At 37.2% G+C, this 27257-nt stretch overlaps 1 protein-coding gene across 5 annotated transcripts in view; it reads left to right on the forward strand.

Annotated features, from left to right (window-relative positions):
- TRIO (trio Rho guanine nucleotide exchange factor) overlaps nucleotides 1–27257 on the forward strand; it is a 249072-nt gene that overhangs the window by 147943 nt on the left and 73872 nt on the right. For all 5 annotated transcript variants that reach the window (XM_054057258.1, XM_054057257.1, XM_054057255.1 and 2 more), the window contains exons 19-33: nucleotides 329–443; nucleotides 5072–5187; nucleotides 8175–8297; nucleotides 10176–10370; nucleotides 10482–10597; nucleotides 11157–11223; nucleotides 11984–12093; nucleotides 13120–13189; nucleotides 13651–13740; nucleotides 15690–15782; nucleotides 17889–18000; nucleotides 19925–20115; nucleotides 23401–23502; nucleotides 25355–25497; nucleotides 26097–26196. In XM_054057258.1, the coding sequence (XP_053913233.1) occupies nucleotides 329–443; nucleotides 5072–5187; nucleotides 8175–8297; nucleotides 10176–10370; nucleotides 10482–10597; nucleotides 11157–11223; nucleotides 11984–12093; nucleotides 13120–13189; nucleotides 13651–13740; nucleotides 15690–15782; nucleotides 17889–18000; nucleotides 19925–20115; nucleotides 23401–23502; nucleotides 25355–25497; nucleotides 26097–26196 (1743 nt within the window). The remainder of the gene's footprint in view (nucleotides 1–328; nucleotides 444–5071; nucleotides 5188–8174; nucleotides 8298–10175; nucleotides 10371–10481; nucleotides 10598–11156; nucleotides 11224–11983; nucleotides 12094–13119; nucleotides 13190–13650; nucleotides 13741–15689; nucleotides 15783–17888; nucleotides 18001–19924; nucleotides 20116–23400; nucleotides 23503–25354; nucleotides 25498–26096; nucleotides 26197–27257) is intronic.

Raw genomic sequence — 27257 nt, forward strand, 5'->3', positions numbered from 1 at the left:
TATGGCACATACACAAAACAAACTTCTCTGTGAGCTCTGAGTCATGCCGAAAGGTCTAAAGCAGGTAATTGCTTTTTGGCATCTTCAGATAAAAAGTAATAGCATTTTGTTTGGGGTTTTTTTCTGCCCGATAAGTAAAGATTAACTGTTATTTGTTGGAAAAACAATTTTAGTTGGTTGGCTTACTTGTAGAAGGATTTAATGAGCAATGCTTTTTAAAATTGGAAAGGGTAGGAAATGTACAAAAGTGGATTGAGAAAGGTTCTTCATCTCTTTCTGGGTGTATATGTGTGCATGTTCAAAGAAAGTAATACCACTGACTCTCTAGGCTTGCACGTTGGCTCGAAGAAATGCCGATGTTTTCCTGAAATACCTGCACAGGAACAGTGTAAACATGCCAGGGATGGTGACACATATCAAAGCACCTGAACAACAAGTCAAAAGTAAGGGATTTCTTGTTCTGTTTCTTCTCCAAAAAATGTGATTGTGTGTTGTGGTGTATGTGATGGTGGGTGAGTGAAGGCAGCCAGTGTGGAAAGGGTTCTGTTAGGCTTACCAGAAAATAATTAAAATTGCTTGCATGCTTTGAAGGAGCTGCCAGTCATCAAATTCTCTTATACCCAAAATGAAGCTGCTTTGAATTTATTTATCTTCTGTTTACACTTGATGTTCTTTGTATTTGGACTCAAATGTACTGCTTTTGTTCAGAGAACACATGATAATGTTTGGTCTAAAGCCAAAGGGGAGCTGATCACTGTAAGCTTACTCTGTGTTAGTGTGGTGTAAGTTCCTCGGGAGTGCCAGAGTGATACAATAAGGACCTTCAAGTATAGGATAACTGACATCATGTTTAAATTACATGTGTAGATAGGTAGTAGCTGATGGGGGGGGTGGGCAGGAAAGACCTAATAATACATGGGGCTGGCTTTTGCTACAATTAATTCAATGTAGTACAGCTTTGATTTGTAACGTGCTGTGGAGAATGGAGTAGAGAGAGAAGTATGTAGCACTTTTAGAGGCAAAAGGACAGAAATTGGTAGGGTATGCATTAACTGATGAGTGAAGTAGGCGGAACAGAGATCTGAGAGAGATTCAGAAATAAATTCAGCATTTTATTCATTTATTTTCCCGTTGTATTCTGTGTGATGCATTTTGAAGCTATGACTGAGCACTCAGGTCATGCTACAGACTCAAAACCAGAGAAGTCTAGTTGTGTAAGTGGTGTTTGCAGCTGTCCAGAGGGGATTTACAGAGGATGGAGGCAAACTTGGAGGAGTTCAGCAACAGGACCATGGGAAAAAGTTGCAGCAAGGAAAATTCTGAATGGGTATAAGCAGACCATATTACAGCCAGAAGAAAGCACTGAGTAGAGCAGGTGGCTCAGAGAGGTGGTGGCATCTCTGCCCTTGAGAGCTGGAGTTTTTAAAACTCAGTTGAACAAGCCCCTGAAAAATGTTGTAAGTCGGGCCTGCTTTAAGAAGGAGATTGGAACAGATGGCCTTCAGAGGTCATTTCCACTCTAAATTATTTGATGACTTCATCAGAAAAAGACATGCTTACTGCTTTACTTTACTACAAGTGGAAAACAGTTTTTGTTAAACTTACTCATGTATCTGACAGTACTCAAATTGAAAATCTTTCTGTGTTGAATTTTTTTTGTTGGTGAGATAATAGATTGTTGCCCATACTTTTCACTCTAAGAAAATAATTGGATGGTGTCAGTTGAAACTTGGAGCATGTAGAGCTAAGACAAAAAATTGTTTTTCCTCTGTTCCCAAGGGATCAACATTTATAGAACTGTACAAGACAAAATCTCCAAACAAATGCTGGCAGTATCAATATCTAGAGAAGTATTGCTGACATTTGTCACTTAGCTCTTCTGTTAGTGGTAAACAGAGAAAACAAAGCAGAAGCAAGCAGGAAGTCGTATCACACTTATAAGAAGAAAAACATTAGAGCTTTAAGACAGAATTTTTAAAACTTCAGTTTTGAAAGCTATTTGTGTAGAAACAGTCTTTCTGAGAAAGAGAAATTTTTTCAGATAAGAAAAGAGTACAAAATTCTCTGCTAATGTCTTTAATAATTGTGTGAGAACCATAGTGCTGTGCATATTCTGTGTAAGTTTAAAAACGTGGATGAATGATACATGTTTAAAAAGCAACAGAAGAACATACAAAAAAAATCCCATGTAAGGGAAAATGTCTTTTCTAAATAGATAGAGAAAAAAAGTAACAGGGTGTTTATTTCATTTTGATGGAAACATCCCTGGAAACATTCAAAGTCAGGCTGGATGGAGCTCTGAGCAACCTGATCTGGTTGAAGATATCTCTGCTCCTTCTGGGGGATTGGACTAGATGACCTGCAAAGGTCCCTTCCAACCCAAAGCATTCTATGATTCTATGAAATAGAGGTTACACGTTTTCTGTCAGACTGTTTCACACTCATACTCAGGTGTATGCTTTAAACAATATGTCAGATTATGATCAGTGTATAGTATATAAATGAAAACTTGAAAAACTCAAGCCACCCATGAGTTTCTACAGAACTGTGGAACATTCTTCAAAAACCTCATTCAGTGGCATACTTGATCTTGATTCCCAGCTGCATGTTATGATATCTGAAAAAGCAATGTCTTAATTTAGGCAAAATTTAGCTAAGCACTTGCTTCATGGGAAACGGGAATCACAGCGGTACTGAACTCTGAGAGATGTCCTGTCCCTTCATACCCGTGTAAATGATTTCCTTGTACTGCAGTTAAGAGTATCCAAATACTGTATTGGACACTGTGCCAAAGCTGAGTTTTAGGAAGGAGCTGTGGCCTGAAACTGTGCTGTGGCAGGTGGATTCGGCTGATGACAGTTGCTGTAAGCTCAGAAACAGAGCATCTTCGTCTTTGCTCTATAGGCTGCAGCAGAACATAGTGCAGGAACTTGTCTAGTGGTGCTCATATGTTTAGATAGGTTGATAGGGAGTACACGATGCACAGAGCTCTCCAAGCCTGGTAGTGCCTGGAGAATAAGCTGAAAGTTTAGGAACCAATCTAGTATCCTCACAAATGTTGGAATCAAAGAAAATAATGACACGGACTATAGTTCAGAAAGCCTGGGATAGAGCTGTTCATCCAAACCTAGTATTAAATGTTGGTGTTCTGTTACTTCCATTGAGTATTTTATAGAATATTATTTTTCTCTTCCTCGTCAGTCCAAGAAATTGATAGTAATAACACTAACGGTGCCCAGCCAAATGTCTCTCACTGGCTTGCCATCTGTATTATATCCTGACAGAACAAATGCTGTTCCAGTTAGCTAAATTCACCTTGCTTACTCTTTGTGAAAATTACTTCACTTGTGTCTCTATCAAGATATCTCTTTTTATTTTGTGTGTCCAGTTGGGTGTATTGCATTGTATGATGATGGTGTGTCCCTGTCCTAATCTTGCATACGTTCTGAGCAGGCATTTTGGAGGTGGCATAAGGCAGAAATAAAACAGAGAAAACAGGTGAGACTTACAGCAGATCAGCTCATGGCTGGCTAGATCTGTTGAGGCATATTTGAGGGTAGCCTGCCCAGCAGGAAGAAAACCTTGGCCGCAGTTACCAGATTCCAACCAAAAGCAAATCCTGGGTGATCTCAGTGCTTTGTGGCAAGTGGGAATATGGTGCTTCCAAGCACAAGGATGTTGGCAACAGTGCAGATGGGTTTCATAATCCTCAGGGAGGCTGTGACAAGTGGTTGTAATCATTCCCAGATCACTGATAGAGAGAGGATTTTCCCCTCAGGTTCCGTGTATTTGAGATTCTCTGTCTAACTATTTATTGGAGCAGTTGGCTTTTGGAATGTAGGGCATGGTGGACTTCCACAGTGGGGCAGAGGAATGTGGAAGCATTAAGAGGCCTAGCCTCTGAGAGCCTCCATTCATAATTATGGAAAATAGCCAGCTGTGGATACAAGTAGAAAAGCAAGTGAAGCATTATTGTGGAGAATGAGCCTTATTTGTGGCATCTTCTGCTTCTAGTAGACCTCCCCTTGAGTTCTTTGCAGTTTCAACAGAATCAACTGATAGAGGCATCAGGTGTCCCAATTTTCGTGTATTTCAGCTTGCCATCTGGGTTTGCAGTAGCTACAAAGTCTGGTAGAGCTGCTGCTCTGGAAGATGCAGTAGGTAAATGAGTGTCAGAAGAAATTGTGAGGGTTTCTTTCTTTGAAGGGAAAAAACCCAAAACATTAAAGAAGCAGAGCTCAGATAAAATCTTCTGCATATTGTAGGCAGGTTTTTGACATCTAGGAAGACTTTATAAGCCAGACGTGGAATTGCAGGTTAATGGTGCAATTTAGATGTGACTTCTTAATGGCAGGCAGTTTCTGATTTCAGGAAGGGAATAACAGATTGTGGAGTTAATTATTTTGATACAATTTGATTACCTGAAAATTCTCTGAAGTCTTAGCCAACACTCATATTTCAACAAGTCAGCTTACTCTATTATGCTGCTGTTGGTTTTACTTTTTTTTTGAAGGGGAGTTACAAACCTAGAAATATTTGATGTTTTTTATTACTTGGTTTTCTGTTTTTTTAATGTCTGCTTATGTTGCATTTGTTCTTGTAGTCACCTAAGTTTATGTATTTTCCCATATGTAATAAATAAAATATTTTGTAGAAGCCTGGTGTATTTAGAAAATGTTTTTTATTAGGATTAAGCATGAGATGTTAAGCATGTTGTGATTACTTGTACATGCTCATTCTTTCTGAAGAAATGCCACTAAGAACTATTCTCTATCAGACTACATTTTCAATTTTTTTATAAGCAGTGGCAATCCCTGTATGAAAAATATTTGAGGAGAAAAAGGTGCCAGTAGTAAGTTTTGATTGCATCTTTAGTTTCTTTCACCAACATTTCTGTAAATAATAATGAAATAATGAAAAAGGAAAGTTCTGTGTTTCATGAATATCAGGAAGAAGGAGTAAGTGTGTGTTGTAAATTCTACACCATAAAGTAATTTATTCTGCTGATTTTAATGTGATATTTCAAAATTTGTTGTCATAATCTCTGTTGAAACTATTTTAATTTCTTCAGATATCTTGAATGAACTCTTCCAGAGGGAGAACCGTGTGCTGCATTATTGGACCATGCGTAAAAGACGTCTTGATCAATGCCAACAGTATGTGGTATTTGAAAGAAGTGCCAAACAGGTGAGAGTTTTCTATAAAAGTCCTCTTGAGTGTGAGTTGGGTTTGACATACACTGACTTGTCCTCTAATAACAAATTTGCCACTGACTTCAATATTTCAAATGGGTGGAAGATCAATGATTAAAATAGAAAGTAAGTGAAATTATTTGATTTTTCCTTTCATACAGAAAAATAAAATCTGTTGAGGCAGGGTGTGTTTTCTGCTGTAACTTCAACACTTCTGCTGTAGTGTTTTGCTTCTGCCAGCTTGATCTGGTACTGGCAAATCACATTTCTGTAAGCTTGTGTTCAACAAATTGTTACGCTTGTTAACTTTTAAACATACACACCTAATTTGACCAGGGAAATAACAGGCAGCAACATTTTTGTGAGATGTTAGGAGAAAAAATATCTAATTAAGTTGATTGGCAGTTCCAGAAAACTAACAAGTTGGGTAACTCATTACACAATAATAGCAATGACTTTCAGAAGTTTTTGCAGTTCTCTCTGTACTTGGTTTCATGGTTTCTCGCACATCTCTTTGTATTTTGTTGCATTTATCAATCTGGAAAGAACTATTAAGTAACCCACATACAAAAAAATTCTCCTTCACTAATCAAAACACAAGCCATAAAAATAAGTAAAAGATTACAAGGCAGAATTAGTAATGGGAATGACATGCAATCATTTTTTATTACCTTTTTTTTTTTTTAAACTGGATATAGGACAAAGAAAGGAAGCTATCTGTTCCTGTTCTGCAGAAAAGGACACAACGCCCATAGTGTGAAATATAGTTAGATCTACTAAAGGTCTTAAAAGAAAGGAATTTTTTTATTTCTTTCTGATAACCAGTGTAGACAGAGGCTTAAATACTAGTGGCACATCAATCTGATCTCTTGAAAGATTTCTGAAGTCTGTCTTTCATGCTTTTACAAAGAAAGTAATGCAAGATAAACCTTGGAGTGAAGTTAAAGAGGAATACCTCTTTAAAACAACATCCCTTCCCTGCCCCTCCACCCCACATTTCAATAACCTTAACCTCAACCTCTGCCAAACACATGATCTGCTTGCTTTTGTATAGAGATTACTGACTAACTGTCAGCCACCAGAGGTAAAGATCCGTCAGCATTTTCATTTTAAATCCATTTTTTCAAATGTCACGATTTCAGTCATTGTAAACCTATTGGAACTCCAGACTCATTAGGCAGAAAATGGAAATTTTGCTATCTTCTTACTTTTTTCAGCCTGAAGAAGAGAAGGCTCTGAGGAGATCTTATAGTGACCTTCCAGTACCTGAAGGGGCCTACAGGAAAGCTGAGGAGGGGCTATTCACAAAGGCTTGTGGTGATAGGATGAGGGGGAACGGGTGTAAACTGGAGAGGGGCAAATTTAGACTGGACATTAGGAAGGATTTCTTCACCATGAGAGTGGTGAGGCACTGGCACAAGTTGCCAAGGGAAGTTGCGGGTGCCCCGTCCCTAGAGGTGTTCAAGACCAAGTTGGATGGGGCCTTGGGCAGCCTGATCCAGTGGGATGTCCATGACTATGGCAGGGGGCTTGGAACTAGATGATCTTTAAGATCCCTTCCAACCCAAACTATTCTATGATTCTACTCACTTTAGCTTTTATACCAAGAGGGAAAAGCAAGTCCTAAGCGGAAGGAAGAGAATCAAAGTTGTTCAGTCACAGCCTTGATGATGGTAGAATTATAATAGAGAAGATGCCTTTTCTGATTCAGTGTAAGGTTGTGCTCTTGAAAAATACGTATCTACTATCCACCAAGATAAAACATTTCCTGTTCTCGGTAATGTCAATAGATGAAAGGATATACCAAAATTATGAAAGATGAAAGGAAGAAGGAGGACCCACTAGCAATCTGCTACATTTTCTCTTAGAGTATTAAATTTTTGTCTAGTGCAGCTAGCAATCTACTATGTTTTCTCTTAGGGTATTGAACTTTTGTTTACAGCTGTATATGTTTACTGAAGACACAGAAGATATACATACAATTAGTAACAAGACAGTTCCAAGCAAGCTGTATTAAACTCTTTGAACATCTGATATTGATTTTGTCAGAACCAAGGAGTTTCTAAATTCATGTGCCTGTAGTATTCTGTATTAAGAATTGCAAAACAACTTGATAATACCGGTCTTAGTTACAGTTTTTTATTTTTACTGTTTTGTAGCAGTTTGAGAGGACTCTTCCCCCACGTCCCTCTCCGACCCCCAGCCAGAGAATAGGATTCCTCGCAACCACAGAGTTATGACTCAAAGGGCAGCAAATACTAGTGTTGATATAACATGGACAATAACCTGGATCAGCATGGTTTCGAATAGTTGAGAGAATAAGGTGCCAGAATGTGGAAGGGAGACAATTTTAGTATGCAGTTCTTCATTCTTGTATTTTACTACCTATACATACATTAGTAGATTTATCTGATACATCTCACCGTTCCTCTTCTGCTGCAGGTTAAATTTCTAGGAGTGCATGTAACTACAGATCATACTTTGTGAGGCTGGAATACATGTTAACTAAAGAGTGAAATGATAGTTAAACCCTATACGCTTGGAAAGTTTAGCCTACACATTGACAGTCTTATGTATATTTTTACAAGTTTTAAAATGCATATTTCTGAGCACAACTGTCCTGTGTTGCACCAAAAGAGTGATTTTTACTGAGTTGAGGGGTATACTACTAAAACTGTAGACATAATCAGTTAGAATCTTTTAATAGTGGACCTCTATATTACTGTAATGATGGGGTTCCCTGAAGTATTCTGGTTCATGTGTTGGTTTTTTAATTCTTTAATCATTGCTTGATAGACTAAGAGAATTATTTGAGACTAACAAATTGATTTATATTGTAGAGGTATTAAATGATTGCCCTGAGTGAGGCAGAGTAAAATTTATGTGGGGTCAATCTGTGTTTGTGAAATACTGATTAGAGGTGGTTTCAGTTTGCCAAAGTATATTGCCTTCTCTCTTTTCCTTCATTATTACTTTATTTAGGCTCTGGAGTGGATTCATGACAATGGAGAGTTTTATTTATCCACACATACTTCCACTGGCTCCAGTATCCAGCACACTCAAGAGTTGTTAAAAGAACATGAAGAATTTCAGATCACAGCAAAGGTAAAATAAAAAGTAAAATTATATCAGATTTAAAAAAAAAAAAAAATCCAAATCCTCTCTTACCCCAGGAAAAAAACCTCAGTGATGTGTCCATCAAGATTTGTTTGCTTGCAGTGGCTTTTGCTCTGTATTTCTGCTAGGAATAGAGTAAACCAGATGATAATCACTATTACTGGAGCTCCATCAGCCCTATGTGCTATTGATTTCTTATGACAGAATCATAGTGAGATAGCTTAAAAATGTTTTTTAAAAACTACAAATCTTGCAGGACCTTTGGTTTCCACTTTTATATCCTCATGTTTGTGAAATGCTGCATGTTCATTTAAGATATAAAATATGACAACGAGAGATATTATTATTATTATTCAGCTGTCATTTAATTAGAAGATAATAGAAAAATTAAAGCTTTACTTGTTAGGTTATGCTTTTTATTGCAATATTCCATGATTCTGGTGTAACTCTCTGAGCCGTGGTGGCATTTTATCGTTCTACATCTCTGGAGGCCTATGGAGAGATGCAGATGTCACTTGTGAAGCTTACCAGTTTTCACATGTGAAAGACAGGCAACTAGTGCATCACTGGAGTACCTAAGCTTATGTAGCCTTGTCTGTGTGTTTCATTTAACATGTGTTCAAACTATCACCTGTTTTCACCTTTTGGCTGTCCGGTCTTCGTAGAAAAATCACAGAGCCCAAGAAAGTAAGCAAGTTTTTACTTGTCTGAAGGACCACCTCAGAAGAGAGACTTGGAGATGGAGTTGGTCATGGGGTGTGGAGAAGGAGAAAAGAGAATACAGAAAAAAGAGAATACAGAGAAAGCAGAGATCACTTTCAGTTTTCCTTCCTTTTGAGTTTTGCTCCAGCCTTTGTTTAGCTGGATCCCTTCCAGTATGCAGAGCACCGCTGCCCCCCTTGTTTCCTCTGTCAGTCAGCAGATGACGTGGGTGCCCCTTTTGAAAGGATGTTGCTAGTGCCACTCCCTTGGTGTTTTGCTACCTGTTGAGAGGGTATATTAGCCCTTGCTAATTCCATAGCAAAAAGAAATGCTTGGCTAAGGGAAAGAAAGTGAATTAAAGAAAAAAGAAAGAATAAACACTGTTGGTTTTCGAACTGACATAGATGAGTCAAGTTTTTATTGACTGTTTTGCTTAACTGCCTGTTACCAAGGGCCCTGATGGTACACTTTACTCTGACATAGTGTCACAAAGAGAGGGAGAGAGATGGAAGTATAAACTCATCCATTGTGGATGATTTATGATATATATGAAAGAAAATGCATAGTCTCAGCTTGTTAATTGGGAAAAGCACTTATAGTTTTGGTGGTGGCTACTTGTTCTTTTAATTTCTCTCAACTGTGTGACAACAAAACATAATATGAAAAAAAAATCTGAAGAATATAGTCTTAATCTGTCAAAGTGTAAAGCACGTCACAAGACTTACCTCCATCTCACGTTTCGGTGATGTCTAAAGGAGGTATAGGTACTTTTGACTGTGGGCCAGGTCCAATACCCGTGCTTCAGTGGTAATGAACAAAATATCCTCCGTAGCATCAAAACTGCTTTGTACTGATGGGAGAAAGATACCCATGCTCTGAAAAGCTTATCTGGCAGTATTTAATTCTGGGTTAGACATGGAGCACATTTTTGAAAGAGAAATGAACAGCCTCCTTCTAGTCATGTGGTAATAAAACCCAAAGAAATCTATATTCATCTTGTGCTTTTTTTTGATAAAGAAAAAGGTATCTGTTTAAAGGAGTTCTGGGAAGAGAGAAAAAGAAGCTAGCTCCTTCTCCAATTGCACTTAGTAGCAGGTTAAGCAAAATGACCCCCTTCATTACAGGTAGAGCTAGTAACTGTTCAATATTTTCCTGTTTTCATAGCAAACCAAAGAGAGAGTGAAGTTGTTGATACAGCTGGCTGATGGCTTTTGTGAAAAAGGGCATGCTCATGCAACAGAGATTAAAAAATGTGTTACAGCAGTGGATAAGAGGTACAGAGACTTTTCACTGCGCATGGAGAAATACAGGACCTCTTTAGAGAAAGCTTTGGGTATTTCCTCTGATTCAAATAAATCGGTAAGAGAAATTTGAGTGTGATGACAGGCAAACAAGCTTTGCTTGTATTTGATTTAGCTATTGTTTTCTCCTGTCTCCTTCCTTAATCCATTCTTCCTTTCTTTAATAAAGAGCAAAAGCTTGCAGCTGGATATAATCCCAGCCAGTGTTCCCGGGTCAGAGGTGAAACTGCGTGATGCTGCTCATGAGCTTAACGAAGAAAAACGAAAATCTGCCCGCAGGAAAGAGTAATACATTTATTTATTTTTAATGACTGAGAATGCATAAATCAATCCTGATAATGAAACAACTGTCATGGCTTGTCTGGGAGTTTAGAAATTGGTTAAATGGTAAAAAGAGAGTGATACTACTCAATAAGAGCTATTGCCTTTTAGTTATATGCTTGTTCTCACAGATAATTCTAGCGTGTCCAGATTTTAAACTTCAAAACTATGTTAGACTTATTTTAACATTTTTTTTTTTTTTTTTTTTAGAAATAATATGAAATAAATGTGTAAGGGATCGAGGGAGGACAACAGTTAAATGACTGTAGCAAGAGAAAAGTATTTGAGAAAAAAAAATATCCATTTCCTTCCCGGTTTCTTTTTGCATTGATTAGTGGTGGGGGGATGTTAACCTTTTATGTTTCCTTCATATGTTGTCTCTCTTCACATTTCAGTTTTCAGATTTTTCTTGCAGCAGTGGAAAAAGCAAAAGCTTATGAGAAGAAAGATGTATTCTGGTTGTTATGCATTCATTGTAATTTAACAGACTGAGATTTGATTATTCTTTCTGTTGTCACCTAAGGTTCATTATGGCTGAGCTAATTCAGACTGAAAAGGCTTACGTAAGAGACCTCCGGGAATGCATGGATGTAAGTTTTCTTTTTTACACTAATCTTTGAGGACAGGATTCAATCCATTGCTTTCTGTTTCTTTGTGGTTGTAGTAGCCAAGCATGGTTAGTTTGCAGTCATAGGACCAAATTAAGTGTCTTTTCTGCTATTAAGAAAAAACTTAGAATTACATCTGATAACTGCCACTTCGGAATTCATCCTGTATGTTTTGCTTTTGTCATGTGCTCCTCTCTTAATTAATAACCATGTGGAGTTTTTTGTTTTCAAGAGGAAAGGGGAAAAGGAGGAGTTAACTTTATTTGCCTGGCTAGCAATAGAGAAGAGTTTGTGTTAATTCTCTTATTATCTGTATCATGTGTTCTGCAGCTAGCTGACTTTTTTGAATAGAAATTCAGAGAGATTCCATGGAAAAGTTCCCAGTAATTGTTACGCTGAAGCAAGTGATGCTCTGTGTTAGCTGTTGCACAAAGCATCAACTTCTGTGTTGTAGACATGACCTTGGTAAGGAATATCCTGAAGCATTAGAGTTTGTCAAGAACATTGTGCGTTTTAAATGATGAAGTCTCAGAGACTATGTTAAACTGTCAGTTTTAAAACTTGGATTTTATTGTCAAAAACACAAGGTATATTTAATACAACAGGTGCTGTCATAATTGGAGATGATTACGTTGCTTGATATTTGCTTAATTTCTCTCCAGGAACGCATGCTTACAGATACCTGAGTGCTTCTCATCAGAGTTTATCATGACTTTTCATGTATCTTTTTTGTTCTGGGCAGACATATCTATGGGAAATGACAAGTGGAGTTGAGGAGATCCCACCTGGTATTGTAAACAAAGAACACATTATCTTTGGAAACATGCAGGAAATCTATGAGTTCCACAATAAGTGAGTGACTTATCTTCCATTTCCATATTACTGTTAAATTGAAATGATGACCTGAGGGATTTCCTAATGAAAATGTTGTGCATATGAATAATAAATGCTTTTCCATAAAAAATTGTCTATAGGATTTCTTCTCACATATCTTGCATTGCTAAATTGTTTCAGTTGTTGCTTTTTTGCAGCCAGGTAGGTACACCACTAGAAACTGTCTTTTTCAGTCTTGTATATTTTTGAACTTTTAAGGAATTATTTGGAATTAAAATAAATTCCAAATTAAAATTTTGCTGTAGGTTTTCCAGTTGTTCTAAAGACATGGAAGTTACTGAAGTCAATAGAATACAGATATAGCAAAACATTGACTGTCATTCCTTCAAAACCCTCATTCCTGTTTTCCAAATGTGTTTGCTAGTGGGAAAGAGTAGGACTCCCTGCTCTTTCTTGGCTCTTACCATTGTTACATTTACTTGAGTAAATGAAACTTGCCCACTACATTTCTTCTGAGTAGAACGGTTCCTAGGCAAATCTGTGTACAGAAGTCTTGCTCTGAATCTGCTCTCTTTGTTAATTCATTGATGTTTAGGATTCTTTTAAGTAAAAAGTATACCAAGCATATTCCAGAACTGGATTTTACAGCCCTTGTATGCTTTGTTTTAACTTGAGCATCCAAAAAGCAAGTCACCTTTTCTCTTGAGATGAAGGCTAAACTTTTCTTGAAACAATAGGAAACCTTTGTGATGGAGAACAATAGCAGTTATTAAATTTTTGTGTATTCTTGTATGTTAACTGCATGTCTGCTGCATCAATTTCTGATCGTCACATCAGAATTTGTATTGAATTGCATTTTATATTAATTCTGTTCTTCCACGTTTTTATCCATTCCTGTTATCATTATTTCTTTAAGTCATGCTGTTGGTATGAATTACAGCAAGTTTTCTTAACACCTTTATTCATAGGTAGTAGATCAATATCAGCTACTCTAATGAAAATGTTTCATGTGCCTTGTACTATTTATTTCTTTTCTACCCATAGTATATTCCTCAAGGAGCTGGAAAAATATGAACAGTTACCAGAAGATGTTGGGCACTGCTTTGTTACTTGGGTAATGAAGTCTGGCTTATGTTTAGAAGTAACAAGGGAGATAGGAAGCACGAAGGGATGGATTCTTATTCTCAGGTCCCTTTTTAATTTGTAAAATTTGTAAAAGTACCTCTTCCTTCAAATTTGAGTAAAAATGTGTGTATCTTTAACTGGGGTTGGGGGGCGGGATAGGGCACTGCTCTCAGATGCCGATGCTTACCTGCTTTTGGACTTTATGCAAGTTGCTTAAACCTGCATTCAGGTTTGGCTTGGTATCTTTGTCTTAGCTATGGATAATTTGCTTTTGCATACATTGCTGTTGTTTTCAGTCTTACCTGATATGTTTTCTTATGCTGCCAGTTTGAATGGGTAATAATTCTTTTTTTGAGAGGGGAAAATATGCTTTCTTATAACTGTGGAAAAACTTTAAGACAGAATTTGTGCTCTCTGATAACCTATGTAAATTTGTGTTTTGTTCTGCAGGCAGACAAATTCCAAATGTATGTTACTTACTGTAAAAATAAGCCGGATTCTACCCAGCTGATACTAGAACATGCAGGAGCATACTTTGATGTAAGTACTTTGTGTCCATCCTAACAGTATGTCTTGGAATTTGGAATCATATACTTGCGGCTATGCTGAGTGCCTAAATTCTTAAGAAAATTCAAGTTTCCTGATACTAATGATGCACTCTAGTGTCAGCTTGAGAAAACTGATCCTTTATTTCACATGGATACCTTGCATTGTTCAGTTGGCCTCATAAAGCTGTAAAATCAAATGTAAAAAGTCGCTATCACAATATCAGAGCAGTTCAGAACTGGAAGCAAGTTCTGTCAGCAGCAACGGAGACGTGAATCTCCGGCTCTCACAGGCACATTCTGCAGATCTTAGCATCTTGATGTGCTTAGTTTCATTGTATATAATAAAGATGAAACAGTTCGTTAAAGTTTTGGAGCACCTTTAAACTGTAATTGTGTGTATTGGTAATTCAGTCGACTGCCATTGTGCAGAGCTGCTAAACTGACCGCCTTGCTTATTCAGTCCCAAGGTTACTTGGTGTACATGTAATATTCTGCTTAAGAAAAGGATGAAAATGTAGCAGTTGATAGAGGTTTCAGGGAGGAATTCTGGCCACACTGAGTAAGTTTTTGTTGAACAGGTATTTACAGATGATTTGATTACAGTGCTGTTTCCCCCTTCTTGTTTCCTTCTCCACTGTGCTGAGCCAAGAGGTGTGTAGTGACACCATGAAATTTTTTAGAGTTGTTTGTCGTAGTGGAAAGGACATAATAAAAACAAACAAACAAAAAAAATCTCTGAAATGTTGGAGTTAATTTCAAGAGTCTATCACTCTTGATAGACTCTTGAGATGGGGATTTTAAATGTGGTAAGGCAAAGCCTTTCTGTGAAGCCTCTATTAGGTTTTCAGTGCTCGAAGAAGAGCAGGTAAGTTACAGGAAATCAGGCAGATATGGCCAAAGAATTGTTTTTAATTAAAATAGTATTTATTAAATGTTATTTCAAAGAGCTCTGTTAGCTCTAACTATGTTAGAAATATGTTTTTGCTAGTGCCTCCTTTGATCCCTCAGACTTTAAGCAGTGTATCCAGAGCTCTCCATCTCCTACTCCACCTAAAGTGGGTTAAAAGTGAGAAGACCTAATTTTGTGCGCAGGTAACTTCAAGAGCTTCCATAGTGCAGCACTGAAGCATTTGAAAATGTCATGTGTATTCCATCTTGGGAATTTTTGATACTGTAATTGTGGTTAGAAATCATATAGCTGTGGTGCATAACTTGCTGTTAGAAATTGCGTGGGTAAAATATATCTGATACTGTGATAATTGGCAAACACTGGCCATGGAGTTCAACCACGATCACTACTTGAAATCTATAATTATCCCATCTGACTATCATCTAATTCTCTTTTTCCCTTTTAGCTTTGTGGAGTTCATTCTTTTTGGCTATTTTCAAGTGTTTGGTAGCCTCTTTCCTTTAGTTAGCAAGTGTTACTCCATACTCCCTCTTGTGGGGGAAAATGCTTTGTGCGACTATTAACAAACTAGCAAATGATGCTCGGAAACCGCCATCTCAGCTCCTGTAATGGTCCTGGCTGCTCCCCAGGGCACTGAAGTTTGTTTTCTTTTCTCTTTTGCCAGTAACAGAAGAAATACAGATTTTTCTTTCTGGTTTTGTTTTGGTTGTTTTGTTTGTTTGTTTGTTTTAAAGGCATTGCCACATGTTTGATATGCCTAATCGTTGCTATCTGTATTTAGGTTTGTTGAAATGCTTCACAGGTACCCTTGAAGGTAATAAACTTCTGTTTGTACAAAGTGAACAGGCAGATGCACGACGTGACTATTTGCCATGGCTGGAATATCTTGTCATCCTGTGGTTTTTTTTTTTTTATTTCTCCTTGCTAAAATACAACTTCTAGTTAGTGTGGTTTATTGCATAGCCCTCTAATCAATCTGTAGCTTAGTTTGTGGTGATCACAGTCCTCAACTGTTTGTTTTTTTCATGTAGGAGATACAACAACGACATGGACTGGCCAACTCTATCTCCTCTTACCTAATCAAACCTGTCCAAAGGATAACAAAATACCAGCTTCTTTTAAAGGTCAGTATTAGTTCGAAATTCTTCATCTGTTTCTGCTCTTTTAGCAAAGCTCTTGCTAAAATCAGGAGGGTTTTTTTTTTTACTCTGCACTCTGAGACTGTGGCATCCTGGGCAGCCTCAAATATTGCTGCAATGTTTTTTAGTAGAGCACTGAAAATGAAAGAAAGTATAAATAAGCACCTTTTTGTCCAAAGTCCTGTAAATCAAAAAAGATACCTCTCTCCTGATGTTTACTTAGAAAGTATAATTTGCATTTCCAGAGTTAAAAAAGTAATGAATGGCCATATAGACAGGCACATTTTTGTAATGGTTTCTGCAACAAATTTTTGGGAACTGTTGGTTATAGAGTTATGTGTTACGGCATTAATTACTGTAAATTGTACATATTTTTACTTTTTTAATATGTATAAAAACTACAATATAAAATATCTATAAAATGTATCAATAGACATGTCTGTATATATATACGCACATAGAGTACCTATAGAGCTGTTGCACAGTTGTTACTTGTAACGTTGCCTGGAAATGTCAAGTAAATAGTAGCTGTTAAACAAAATTTTTGGAAACCTGTACTTAGAGCGTTCACTCAGTGGCCAGATGTCTTGTTGACTGCAGCAGCATATTTGAACTATGATGGGTCTCTGTTGGGTGGCATTCCTTGTTTTGTAGTAGCTGTAAAGTTGTGTAACTGATCTGTGCCTCCCCTTTTTACTTGAGAACTGCCATGGATGATTGTTTTTAAAATGACTGAAGATCTTTGCAGGCTGTTTCAGGTCAAGTTGTATGGAAACAAGTCCATCATTTTTAACTGAAACATATTGTCTGATCTCCCCTTGCAGAAAACCACAAATTGTTTAAGTTATAACTTACATAAATATTCTGGGCTGTGCTGTTTCATAAATGTTGGAGTATTGATCCCAACAATTGTTTTTCTGAAGTCTTCATATCCCTTAGCCAGTACATTTTTGAAGTGATGGGATAGATCGGTTTCACCATTTTATGTGGAGCAGATGGCTTTCCTGCATAGTAAAATGGATTTATTTGGTGATTGCTGAAGTTTCTTTTTAGTTTTATTCTTTTTTTTCCTTCCCTATAAGAGAAATGTAAAACATGGAAGGATGAAGAGCCCAAAACTTGAATGATGGCTGAAATGCTTTACAGTTCTAGGAGTTCCATTTATTTTTCTAAATGATACTGATGTTGTCATGCAAAATTTAAGTGTGATGTAGTGTGTTGATGTGATGGTGGTACTGGCAGGTAAATATGATGATAATAGTAGGAATCACCAGTCTTTCCCTTTAAAAAGGGAAAGAGAATTTAACCTGAGGGTATGAATTAAGTGAGACTTTTGAATAATAGAAGGAAGATAATATGCCCTTTAGATTAGGTAAGCTACATTTTATCCTGATGCTGTTCAAATCCCCAAAGGGGGTGAAGCAATTTGAATATCTGCTCAGGTACTGTTGTACTGATATCTGTGAGATGTTGAACAGACAGGCAACTGCATGGTCTCAAGTTCTACTACAATAGTTCAGCATATTCCGTTCTCTAACTTCTGTCCATTAGTTAATGCTTGTTTGTATTCAGAAGTTCTGTTTGTAGGATGCTTTTAGCTGTGTGAACACAGAGTAAAGTAATTAATGGAATACTTAAAATGAAACAATGTAAATCCTCAGTAGTACAGAGCAGGTCTTTGGTGCAGTGGAGTAATGACTGGCATGGGAGACAAGGGGTCCTTTTGTGTGTCCTGCTTCCCACTTACTTCATGACTTGGCAGCTGTGTTGCTCTGGGCCTTGATGTAGTACTGTATCTGATAGCTGTGCCTGTGCTTATCAGAAAAAATGTAATGTAAATTTAGAAGAGGTTTACTAATAGATGACCTGGTTTAAATTAAAGATGGTTAACTGAAAGCTTGGTCTGCTCCTTGAAGAACAGATCATGATACATACAAAGTATGCTGCTATGTCATTGGCAGAGTAAGAAGTTAAAAAAGATTCTACATACCAAAAATGAAACTTTGTTTGTTAGAATTATTATTTGCTTGTGTATTGTATTAGTGTGGAAATACACGATAGAGAACACTCATATCTGCTTGTCTTTTGCAGGAGCTGCTCACATGCTGTGAAGAAGGTAAAGGTGAGATTAAGGATGGCCTGGAGGTGATGCTTAGTGTGCCAAAGCGAGCAAATGATGCCATGCACCTCAGCATGCTGGAAGGTAGGGTTCAAACTGGTTTTCCAATTCAGTCGTATGCTGCAGGTTAACTTTGTTTAATAACTTTCTGTACTACTATATGTTGAGAGGATCTGAAGAATGTGAGCATTTTCTTATCTCTGGGTTTGTAGTCTATTTATCTTTTATTTTGAAGTATATAAAATGTAGATTTATTTAGGAAAAATGATTGTGACAGGCAATTGTTCTGGTAATTTCTGAAGTATTTTTTCATCCTGATCTATAGCTCTGCCACTGCAGATTTTTAAAAATATATAGGCTAACAAAGTTTTCCACTAATCACCTAAAATGTAATAAATGAACGGTCAGATGCGATAGCGTTGGCCACATTTTCTAACCAGTATCCTCAGCTTCATTGTCTGAGGTGCATAAGCGTATTAGAGGTGATTTTGCTTATTTATGTATCGAATAATCGTCTCCAAGGAGTATGTCATTTTCACATCTGTTTGCTGTCTGGTCCATAACAGACTTCTGGTTGAAGTGAAATGTATCTTCTGGCAGTAAAATGTCAGCATAAGGTAATTTAGCCCGAGCCTTAGCCAGAACTGCCTAATTGAGTTCATGGCACACAGTGGAGGTTGGATGCAATTGTGTCTATGTGCTTAGAACAACTTTCTGCCAAAAAAACATTTGTGATTGGCATGTTATCATGTATGATGGTGCCATCATACATTTAGTAATAAAAGTGTTTTTCTTTGGCATTCACGTTTGTTGAGATATAAGCAGAACCACCCTACCTTGTAGTTGCTGAATAGACTTAATAGGTGCTTTCAGTCAATATTTTTTTCCCTCCTCTCTGCCTTCTAATATTAAAATGAAGCTTGTCATGGAAATTCCAGTATCATGCCAGTTACTGTAAAACACATCTTGGTTTGATACTTGATCCTTGATCACATGAATTCTCAAAATCACCTCTCTTCCCTCATTTTCAACGACAGCAATGTTGGTCAATTTGTAGGATCAGTTCCAATGGTTTGTTCAGGAGGGGATTTTAGTATAAATGCTGATCAGCTTTGGTGGTAACCTTTTAACACTGGGAATGTGATGCTGGAGAAGATCCTAATCTTCTTCTGATGCTCTCCATGATGCCCTGTTTATAACAGCGAGAACTGTTGTTTTCTCGAGGATGGTGCTTTTCTGTTTGGATGGTATTGGCAAGCAGTTTCTATTTAAAACACAGCTTAATACCACTCGTAAGAGTATGGTAGACTAATTTCTGTTATCCTGCCACTTTAAAGCTGTATATTAAACTGGGAAAACACCATACCACTACAATGGGAGTAAAACTGTTGATGTCTATCTTCATCTTTATGTTATGTCTCAAGATAAGTAATCTAGCTGCTACTTCATTGTGTAGCAGTGCTGAGGTGAGTCAATGGCAGGCTGATCACATGGCAACAGTTACAAGCTGTCATCTTTTTTCAGCTCTTGTTGGAACACGTTTACATAGTTATTGCAAACACGGTAGGGAAGGTGTACCACCAGAAAAGGTGGTATTTGGGAGCTTGCCTATGTCAGAACAACCTCGTGAGCTATATATGTCCTCACAGATACTTACTTTGGACAGTGACAGAAAGCTTGAAAGAGACATTGCTATCATCATGGAAGAGGTTACCAGAGGCTAACATAGACAAATCTGTCATTTGTTGGTAAAATACTGCCAGAAGAGTTGATAAACTTCTAAACACTTGAATCTCTAAATTTAGACACAGGCTTGAGTTACAGTTACATTAGTATATAGCAGTGTTGCAACCAAGTCGTCTTTTCAGTATTGCTAACTTGGCATCCCATCTTTTGCAAGCTGTATGGGGGGGAGAGTTTGATCGCTTCGTGAACTAAAGCTGTGCTTTTAAATATCCTCCTATTATCAACTTTTCATGGTGAAATTTTCCTCTCTCTGGGTTTTTAGGCTTTGATGAAAATATAGAATCTCAGGGAGAGCTCATCCTTCAAGAATCCTTCCAAGTGTGGGACCCCAAAACTCTAATTCGAAAGGGAAGAGAGAGGCACCTTTTCCTTTTTGAGATGTCCTTGGTTTTCAGTAAAGAAGTAAAGGACTCCAGTGGAAGGAGCAAGTACATTTACAAGAGTAAACTGTTTGTAAGTATGAGAACAAGTGATCACATACTGTGACTAGGCTCAGATGATTTGAATGTGCCCAAAGAACTTGAACAACTATTATAGTGCACTGAAAGAAAAGCCTTGGAATGTGTAGACTGAATCTTATAAGTTTGCTGCTTTATCATGCTTTTGAGGAGAAAGAGTAGGTTAAAAGCAACTACTGAAGGCTACATGTCAGTCTTGGTTTGTCAGGACAAAGGAAAATCAAGATTGAGCTGGACTGGTTTTGTCTTAATTGTGTGTGATTGCTGATTCTTTAAGACTTATTTGTATAAAGTAGAAGTGAGGAAGGAGTTGACAAGCTGCCTTCATCTTTCTTGTTTACTGTCCTGTTGTAGTAATGTTCAGGTTAAGGATTCATTTTGGTGGATATTGTGCACTTACGCATCTGGAAAGGCAGGAACTCCTTGTCATGGTAAAGTTTGTTCCAGAACATCTGCTGAGACTAGTAGTCTTAAAATAATGGTTTGTAAATGAAATAATAGCTTCTATGGTCTACTACAGGGATATAAAGATGGAAATGTTTCTCTTCCCATTTAAAAAAAAATAATAAATATTATCTGCTCTTGCTTTCCCCATCTGTAGCATGTATGCTTTACAAAATGTGACCCTGGAATTCATATCCTTACCTTCCTGTCTCATTGGATGATTTGGGTAACAGCACTATTCACTCAGTAAATTTAGGTAATCAAATGAGAAAACAGTCTCCCATGGCTTGCTCTGCACCTGTCAAAGGCAAAATAAGCTTTTCTACCAGACAGTTTAGAAGCAAGTACTTGAAATTACTTCTCAGAATCATGCTCTAAAAGACATTGTTCTTCTACTGAACCTATTGGGATCTATGACTAAGTCTAGATGGTATAAATACTGAGCCTTTTCTCCCTGCTTTAGCTCCTTTTCCTTTGTTCTTTACCTTATCTGACCTTTGTGTCCAAACTGGTAAAGCATGTTGGTTCAAAAGCCCTCTTTTTTTCTGTATTTTACTTTGCATATTCTGCTGCTTCATTTCCAACACTTGTTTTTCTTCCTGATATGAGGTAGCTAGCAGGTAACATGGCTGCAGCTTTTTTGTTGATCACACCTTTATTTGGTGCTCTCAAGAACCTGAAATACAAAAAAATTTCTGATGTACTGGAGGGTAACGTCAGCTGCCAAAGCATTATATGAGAGGGGAGACAGAGCTGAAAAATCAGTCCTGTAACCTTGCCAAGTCAGTTCCTCTGGCAGGAATTTAGTAATAGCCTTGTGTCCTAGAGAAGCTGCTGGAAATCTTGAAGACTCTCATTGTGCCTCATTTTTGACAAAGCATTCTTTTTGTCTTTGTATTACATATGGCAAAATACCCTGTATTTCTTTAAAATTCTTATTGTTTGATCTTTATAAAGAAGGCATTCATACATGATGTTGAAGGCATGTGTGTTGATTTAAGCTAAAGATCCTTTTTGCATGTTATGCTGTCTCCGGCCTCTGGAAGGTAGTTTCATAAAAGTGAAGTCCTTCTCTTTAGTTTGGGCATGGTGACCATCATGGTTTCCTCAGCAGACAATACTCAATAGCATGACTTGTGTTAGTGGAAGAATGTGTTAGTCAACTCCTTTGGTGAGAGAGTGTCCAAGAGCAAATGCCTAAGGAGGGCTGTGAGAACAAGGCAAGCAGCTGTTACTTTGCCAGAATACTCTCCTAGTTACCAGTAACTGGCAGTTCAGGGGCTTCCTCACCTGAATGTGGTTTCTATGCATACAGTAACCTGCAACAGATTTATGTAAGCTTGTCCTTGGACCTCATGCAGACTTTTAACATTTAGTGTCTTTTGCCAGAAGTTGTATTCCTCAGCTACATATTGGGCACAGGCCACCCTCCTTGTGTTGGGTTTTGAAGCTGACTCCCTCACATTACTTTCACTTGATGCCTACCACTATTGAAAGCTTCGGTGAACAATATATGTCTGCTTTCCCACTTCTTACTATGGAGACAACTACTGTATTGTCCTTCAGTTGTCTCTTGTTAAATTAGTAACATTCACAAGTGTACCAAAACTTCTAAATTTGCTAGGGTTTCAAAAATAAACATTAAAAATTGTACTATCTTGCCGATTCAGACTTTATATGGGGCAGTGTGATAGGTTATATTTTCTTTGAATTGTATAATGTAACATTGGGCTAAATGTTTTAGAAGCTTTTTAATGCACACAGGAGTTGTTGCAAGTTAAGCTTAAAATACATACAGGCTTCTAAGTATTTCAGTTGAGAAGAGTCTGTGTTCCAAAGAGACAACAAAGCTGAAAGCATAGAGAAGTTGGATTTGGATTTTCTTAAGGGAGGAAAAGAAATCGAAGCCAAACAATGAAACAAGTTGGTATCCAAGTGAGACAAGAAAAAAAATTACCTTTACTCAGGTGCTGTGTATCAAATAACTCTTGTAATGAACTGTGTATGTGCTAGTGATAATGCATGTGATGGGAAAAAATACAGCTTCTAATAAAGTAAGAATGCTTAGCAGCTGTCTTTTGGGATGAGAGTTCTTATAGTTTGAGCTGTATTTCTTAGTTTATATTTTTTTTTGGAGTGGAGCCTATATGAATTGTTTAACTGGATGACAATTCATGTGATAGAGATATTGTTCCAGTTGGAAAGTGAAAACATTTTCGATGATAATTAGCTGTTAAGGTCTGACATTAGAAACTTCCCAAAGACTGATTGTTGTCCTACATTTAGTTGTCCTACAAAATTCTCTGGGGAAACTGTGTTACTGAATTATTTCATCTGTTTCAGAGGGAAGGAAGCACACTAGGAAAGGCTCTTTTGGCAGGAGAGAGATCAGAGTTTTAGAAGATATCAGGAGAATATTTAAGCATGTCTTATCTGAGAGAAAACATAGAAGTCAATAAGTAGTGACTGTTCCCCAATGGAAATCAACAAGGAGAGACGCCAACACTTATTTTTTACCAAGCACTTTTTTTTTTAAGAGTTGTAACACTTTTATTGTCAAGTAAAAAATGCAAAATAAGCCATTTATTTTCAGATTGTAAATGCTATTGTTCATTATAACTTTACAGAGAAAACTGTTTAGCTTGCATTTCTTCCCTTTCGGAAGAATCCCACCACTACCACCAGAATAAAGAATTCTCTCTAGCATATGATTTAGCCTTAAGCCGCTAAAAATCTCTTTAAATAGCAGAGCTCAGTTATTTAGACTATTAGCATCCTTTTGTGGCTTCTAAGAGAAAAATGCCATGTCATCCTAAGAAATCTTTCTTAATTCCAGACTTCAGAACTGGGTGTCACAGAACATGTAGAAGGAGATCCCTGCAAGTTTGCTCTGTGGGTTGGAAGGACACCAACTTCAGACAACAAAATTGTTCTCAAGGTAATTTTAGCACATGTGCTTGTACGGTCTATACTAAGTCTCATCGTTGTTGTTCGTACTTGTGGGGAAGTCAAGAATGAAGACTTCGAGAAGGACAGCTGCTGACAGATAATTTTCCTTTGCATGTAAAGGGTGTGGTATATATCTAATTCACGGGGGCTTCTGTAGCTTGAAGAATTCACCCATTAGCTGACAGAGCAACAGATATGCCACAGAAAAATTGTGGCATCATTGCTGCTTTTTGGTGATGCTGTTTTTCGTGGCTCATATTTTTATGCACAAATTGAAACACTTTAGGTGATTTTATGTCTTTCTATGGGCTATAAGTAATTCTGAAGATACTTGCCTTTGGATGACAGCATATGCAATGCCTACAAATTTTGTGTCTGGGAAAGTTATGGGTGTTAGTAGTGGTTTTTGCCTAGCTAGGAGAATGGCTAAATCCATTTTTCCTGTGACTGATATGAAATCTGGGACCTCCTGTTTCAACTGGAGAACTTTTTTTGTAATGCCACAAGCAGCTAACAGGTAATTTGACACATTTTGAGGGCTGTGTCAACTTTGAAACTTTTCTTTTGTATGTCTTAACTGTGTTGAGCTGAAAAAAAGTTTATCTTCCTATTTGTAGGTTAATATACCTACTATTAAGCTTGTTCGTGTTTTCACATGTATTTTTGGCGATTCCTCAATAATGCCACTTAAGAATGGCCACTCAAATTTACACATTGACACTCAAATTTATATATTTTCCTAGTGAATCACAGGCTAAAAAGAGCTCACATTAGTTTTCTAACAGCAGTCGATGAGTGCAAGGAAATGACTTTAAGGTGTTCCTGTTCTCTTCTTTGCTTAGAGCACAGGATATTTAGATAACGTATATGGTACACGAAGCTTTTAAACAATTCTTTTTGAAGGTTAGAAACTGGCACTTTCTTAGCTCATTACTGTTACAAGTAAATTCCAGGAAAACCTAAATAAAAAATATAACAAAACTCTGTGTTTGACTTCTTTTCCTAAGTGTTTTTGTTTGTAACATAAAACAAGGATTTTTTCCTAACTCTTCATCTGTTTCTGCAACTTTCTCCATCCTTTTAGAATTCAGTTATTAAATATTTATACTATATATATTTGAAGCCAATTATTTCAGGAGACAGCAATTAAGAGAAGAAGGAAGTTATATACAACAATTATTTTAGAACTGCAGTAATTTAACAGCATTCCTGGTGTAGGGTTAAATTGGATTAAACAATAAGATTATGGGTTAGGCACCTGAATATCAAGTCTTTTCTAGGGTATCTCCAAAACGTAGATGATAAGTTGCAGGCAGTTATTAAAATACAATTCCTAAATTAGCTTTCTGCTTCCATGTATGTTTCAAAAGTGGGAAGAGTAGCGATGAAATGTGTTATGGAAGTGTACTTGTTGCAATACAAGTTAATCTTTCTTTCAGTGTTAATAGATTATTATATAAAGTCAGGATTGACATAAAACTTAGTAGGAGTTCAAAATGCTCAAGGTGTTACTACTGGAATTCTTTAAGTAAGTCAGTCCACCTCATCTTGCATGAGATGCATACAGGGCTTTAATCTTGAAGTTATGAAAGAAGAATCTGAATCTAAAATAATTTTTTTTAAATGAACAACATCAATAATCCTGAGAAGTGTGGAGTAGTGTTGGCAATTAAAAATGAAGAAAACTAGCTTAAATTTATTTTCCTCTGTTCAGTTTTCCAGAAATGATTCAAAAAGTTATTCTTTTGCCTTCCTCTTTGTGTTATTAACTGACTGTATAGGGGAATCTTCTCAGCTATAACAGTCCATTGTGGGGGTTTTGTTTCTTTTGCATATCAAAGGCATCCAGTATAGAGAATAAACAGGACTGGATCAAACACATCCGGGAAGTCATACAAGAAAGGACCATTCATCTGAAAGGAGCATTGAAAGAGCCGATCCACATCCCCAAAACCGCACCAACAACAAAACAGAAAGGAAGAAGGTAAGTACTATTTAAAATAATCAGAGATCTCTGAGTACACAACAGCAGTCTTTCCTCTGTAGTGTTGAATTTCTAATGACTTTCAGTGAATTGAACAAAAGCAAGAGTCATTTTGGCCAGCCTTAGCTTATAATTAATTTCCAGTTTCCTGCAGAGCTAAACTTGTTGAGATTTCTGCTCTGAACAGTCCCTGATTTGTGTACATTCAGCCATTGCAGAAGGGATTTGGAACTGCAGTACAGAATATCTGTACCTTTTAGATTTTTGCAATTCTCCATGTGTTAATTTGGTTTTTGGTTTCCTTTCATGGAGCTTAAAATGTGTCGCTTTGGCTAAGAGGCTGTGCAAATTTCTTGCTATAGTTCTGGCTGGTTGGTTGTTGCCTTAGTTCTACCTAATGCAGACCTTAAGCAAACAAATCTGTTCTCTGTAGAACAAAGTATTAAGTGCTGAAATATTTGATTTTTGCATCATTTAGTTTGTCTGGCTAGTGTCCATTGCCACATCGTCTAGGTCCCCCTTGTTTAGAGTTGCAAGTAGGGAACTAACATGTTACAAACGCAGTGCTAATATTCTAATGAAAACTGAATTACTTGCAGAGACGGCGAGGACCTGGACAGTCAGGGAGATGGTAGCAGCCAACCTGATACTATTTCAATTGCCTCACGAACCTCACAGAACACACTAGACAGTGATAAGGTAAGTTTTCCTGTGTGCTGCTCTGTTCTGAGAGCAAATCTCAAGAGATCCATCTCTTAGTGTGAGTTACCACCCAAGATTAGTCCTTAGTACCTTCAGAGAGGAGGCGTGGAAATATTCAGTCTCTTAAAGATAGCTGTATGCAGTAGAGAAAATACTGTGATCCCATGGAAGACCAAGAGTGATTGTTTAAATTTAGTAGGTCATAAAGGAATTATGTTTATTTCAAACTGAAACCATTTTGGTCCCCTCTCTTCTGCAGTTGGTTTAAAAAATTTATCCAGTTTAAAAAGAAAGTAATATTTTCCGCAAAATTTGATAGTCATGAACAGAATTTTTCTTGATGTCAGTCTCTGCCTTACTAAAATCATACCATCTGCCTTTTGTATTAGCTTGAGGTTGGTGGTTGCCATGCAGTTACTTTTGTGAAGGAAAAGTACTGTCCGCTGTTCATGCATTAGAGAGTAAGAGTGTTCACAATCCGCATGAGAGCTGATGGAAATCACCATATTAAACCATTTTGCATCACAATATTAACCCACTACTCTATCATGTGATACTTGTGCCTCTTTTTCCTTTCCTCCATCTGTGTGTATAGATTCTGGCTGGGTTATCCCATAAGGATAACTCGGCCAGACTTTTTCATAGATGCAAGAAACATAGGCACCAAGAGAGTGAAATTTCTTATGAAACGTGTGTGTTACTTTGGAATTGAAAGAAGATTTCTGGCAAGTGAGAAGTTTTACGGTCTTGGAAGGAGTAAAGGTGGATAATAGAAGTTTGTCAAGCAGAAGAATGAATAAAAACATAGAAGCTGCACAGCAAATAACATGAAAATGTACTTAGGGTTTTCTGATCTATTACCTCATTGAGTAAAATTGTTCTGATGAGCTATCCAAACTACACAGGTAAAGAACCAGGATTGAATGGGGCAACTAAATGAGTAGGTTCTCAGAGTAATATTTTGATCATTGCCGTCGTGATCTAGAAGGCAGTTGTGTTTTGCATTTCACTTAAAGTCTGTGAAATTTTTCAATGTAAGAGGAGGAAGACAGAAGAAG

Source organism: Cuculus canorus, chromosome 2, assembly GCF_017976375.1.
Source record: "Cuculus canorus isolate bCucCan1 chromosome 2, bCucCan1.pri, whole genome shotgun sequence".
Lineage (NCBI taxonomy): Eukaryota > Metazoa > Chordata > Aves > Cuculiformes > Cuculidae > Cuculus > Cuculus canorus.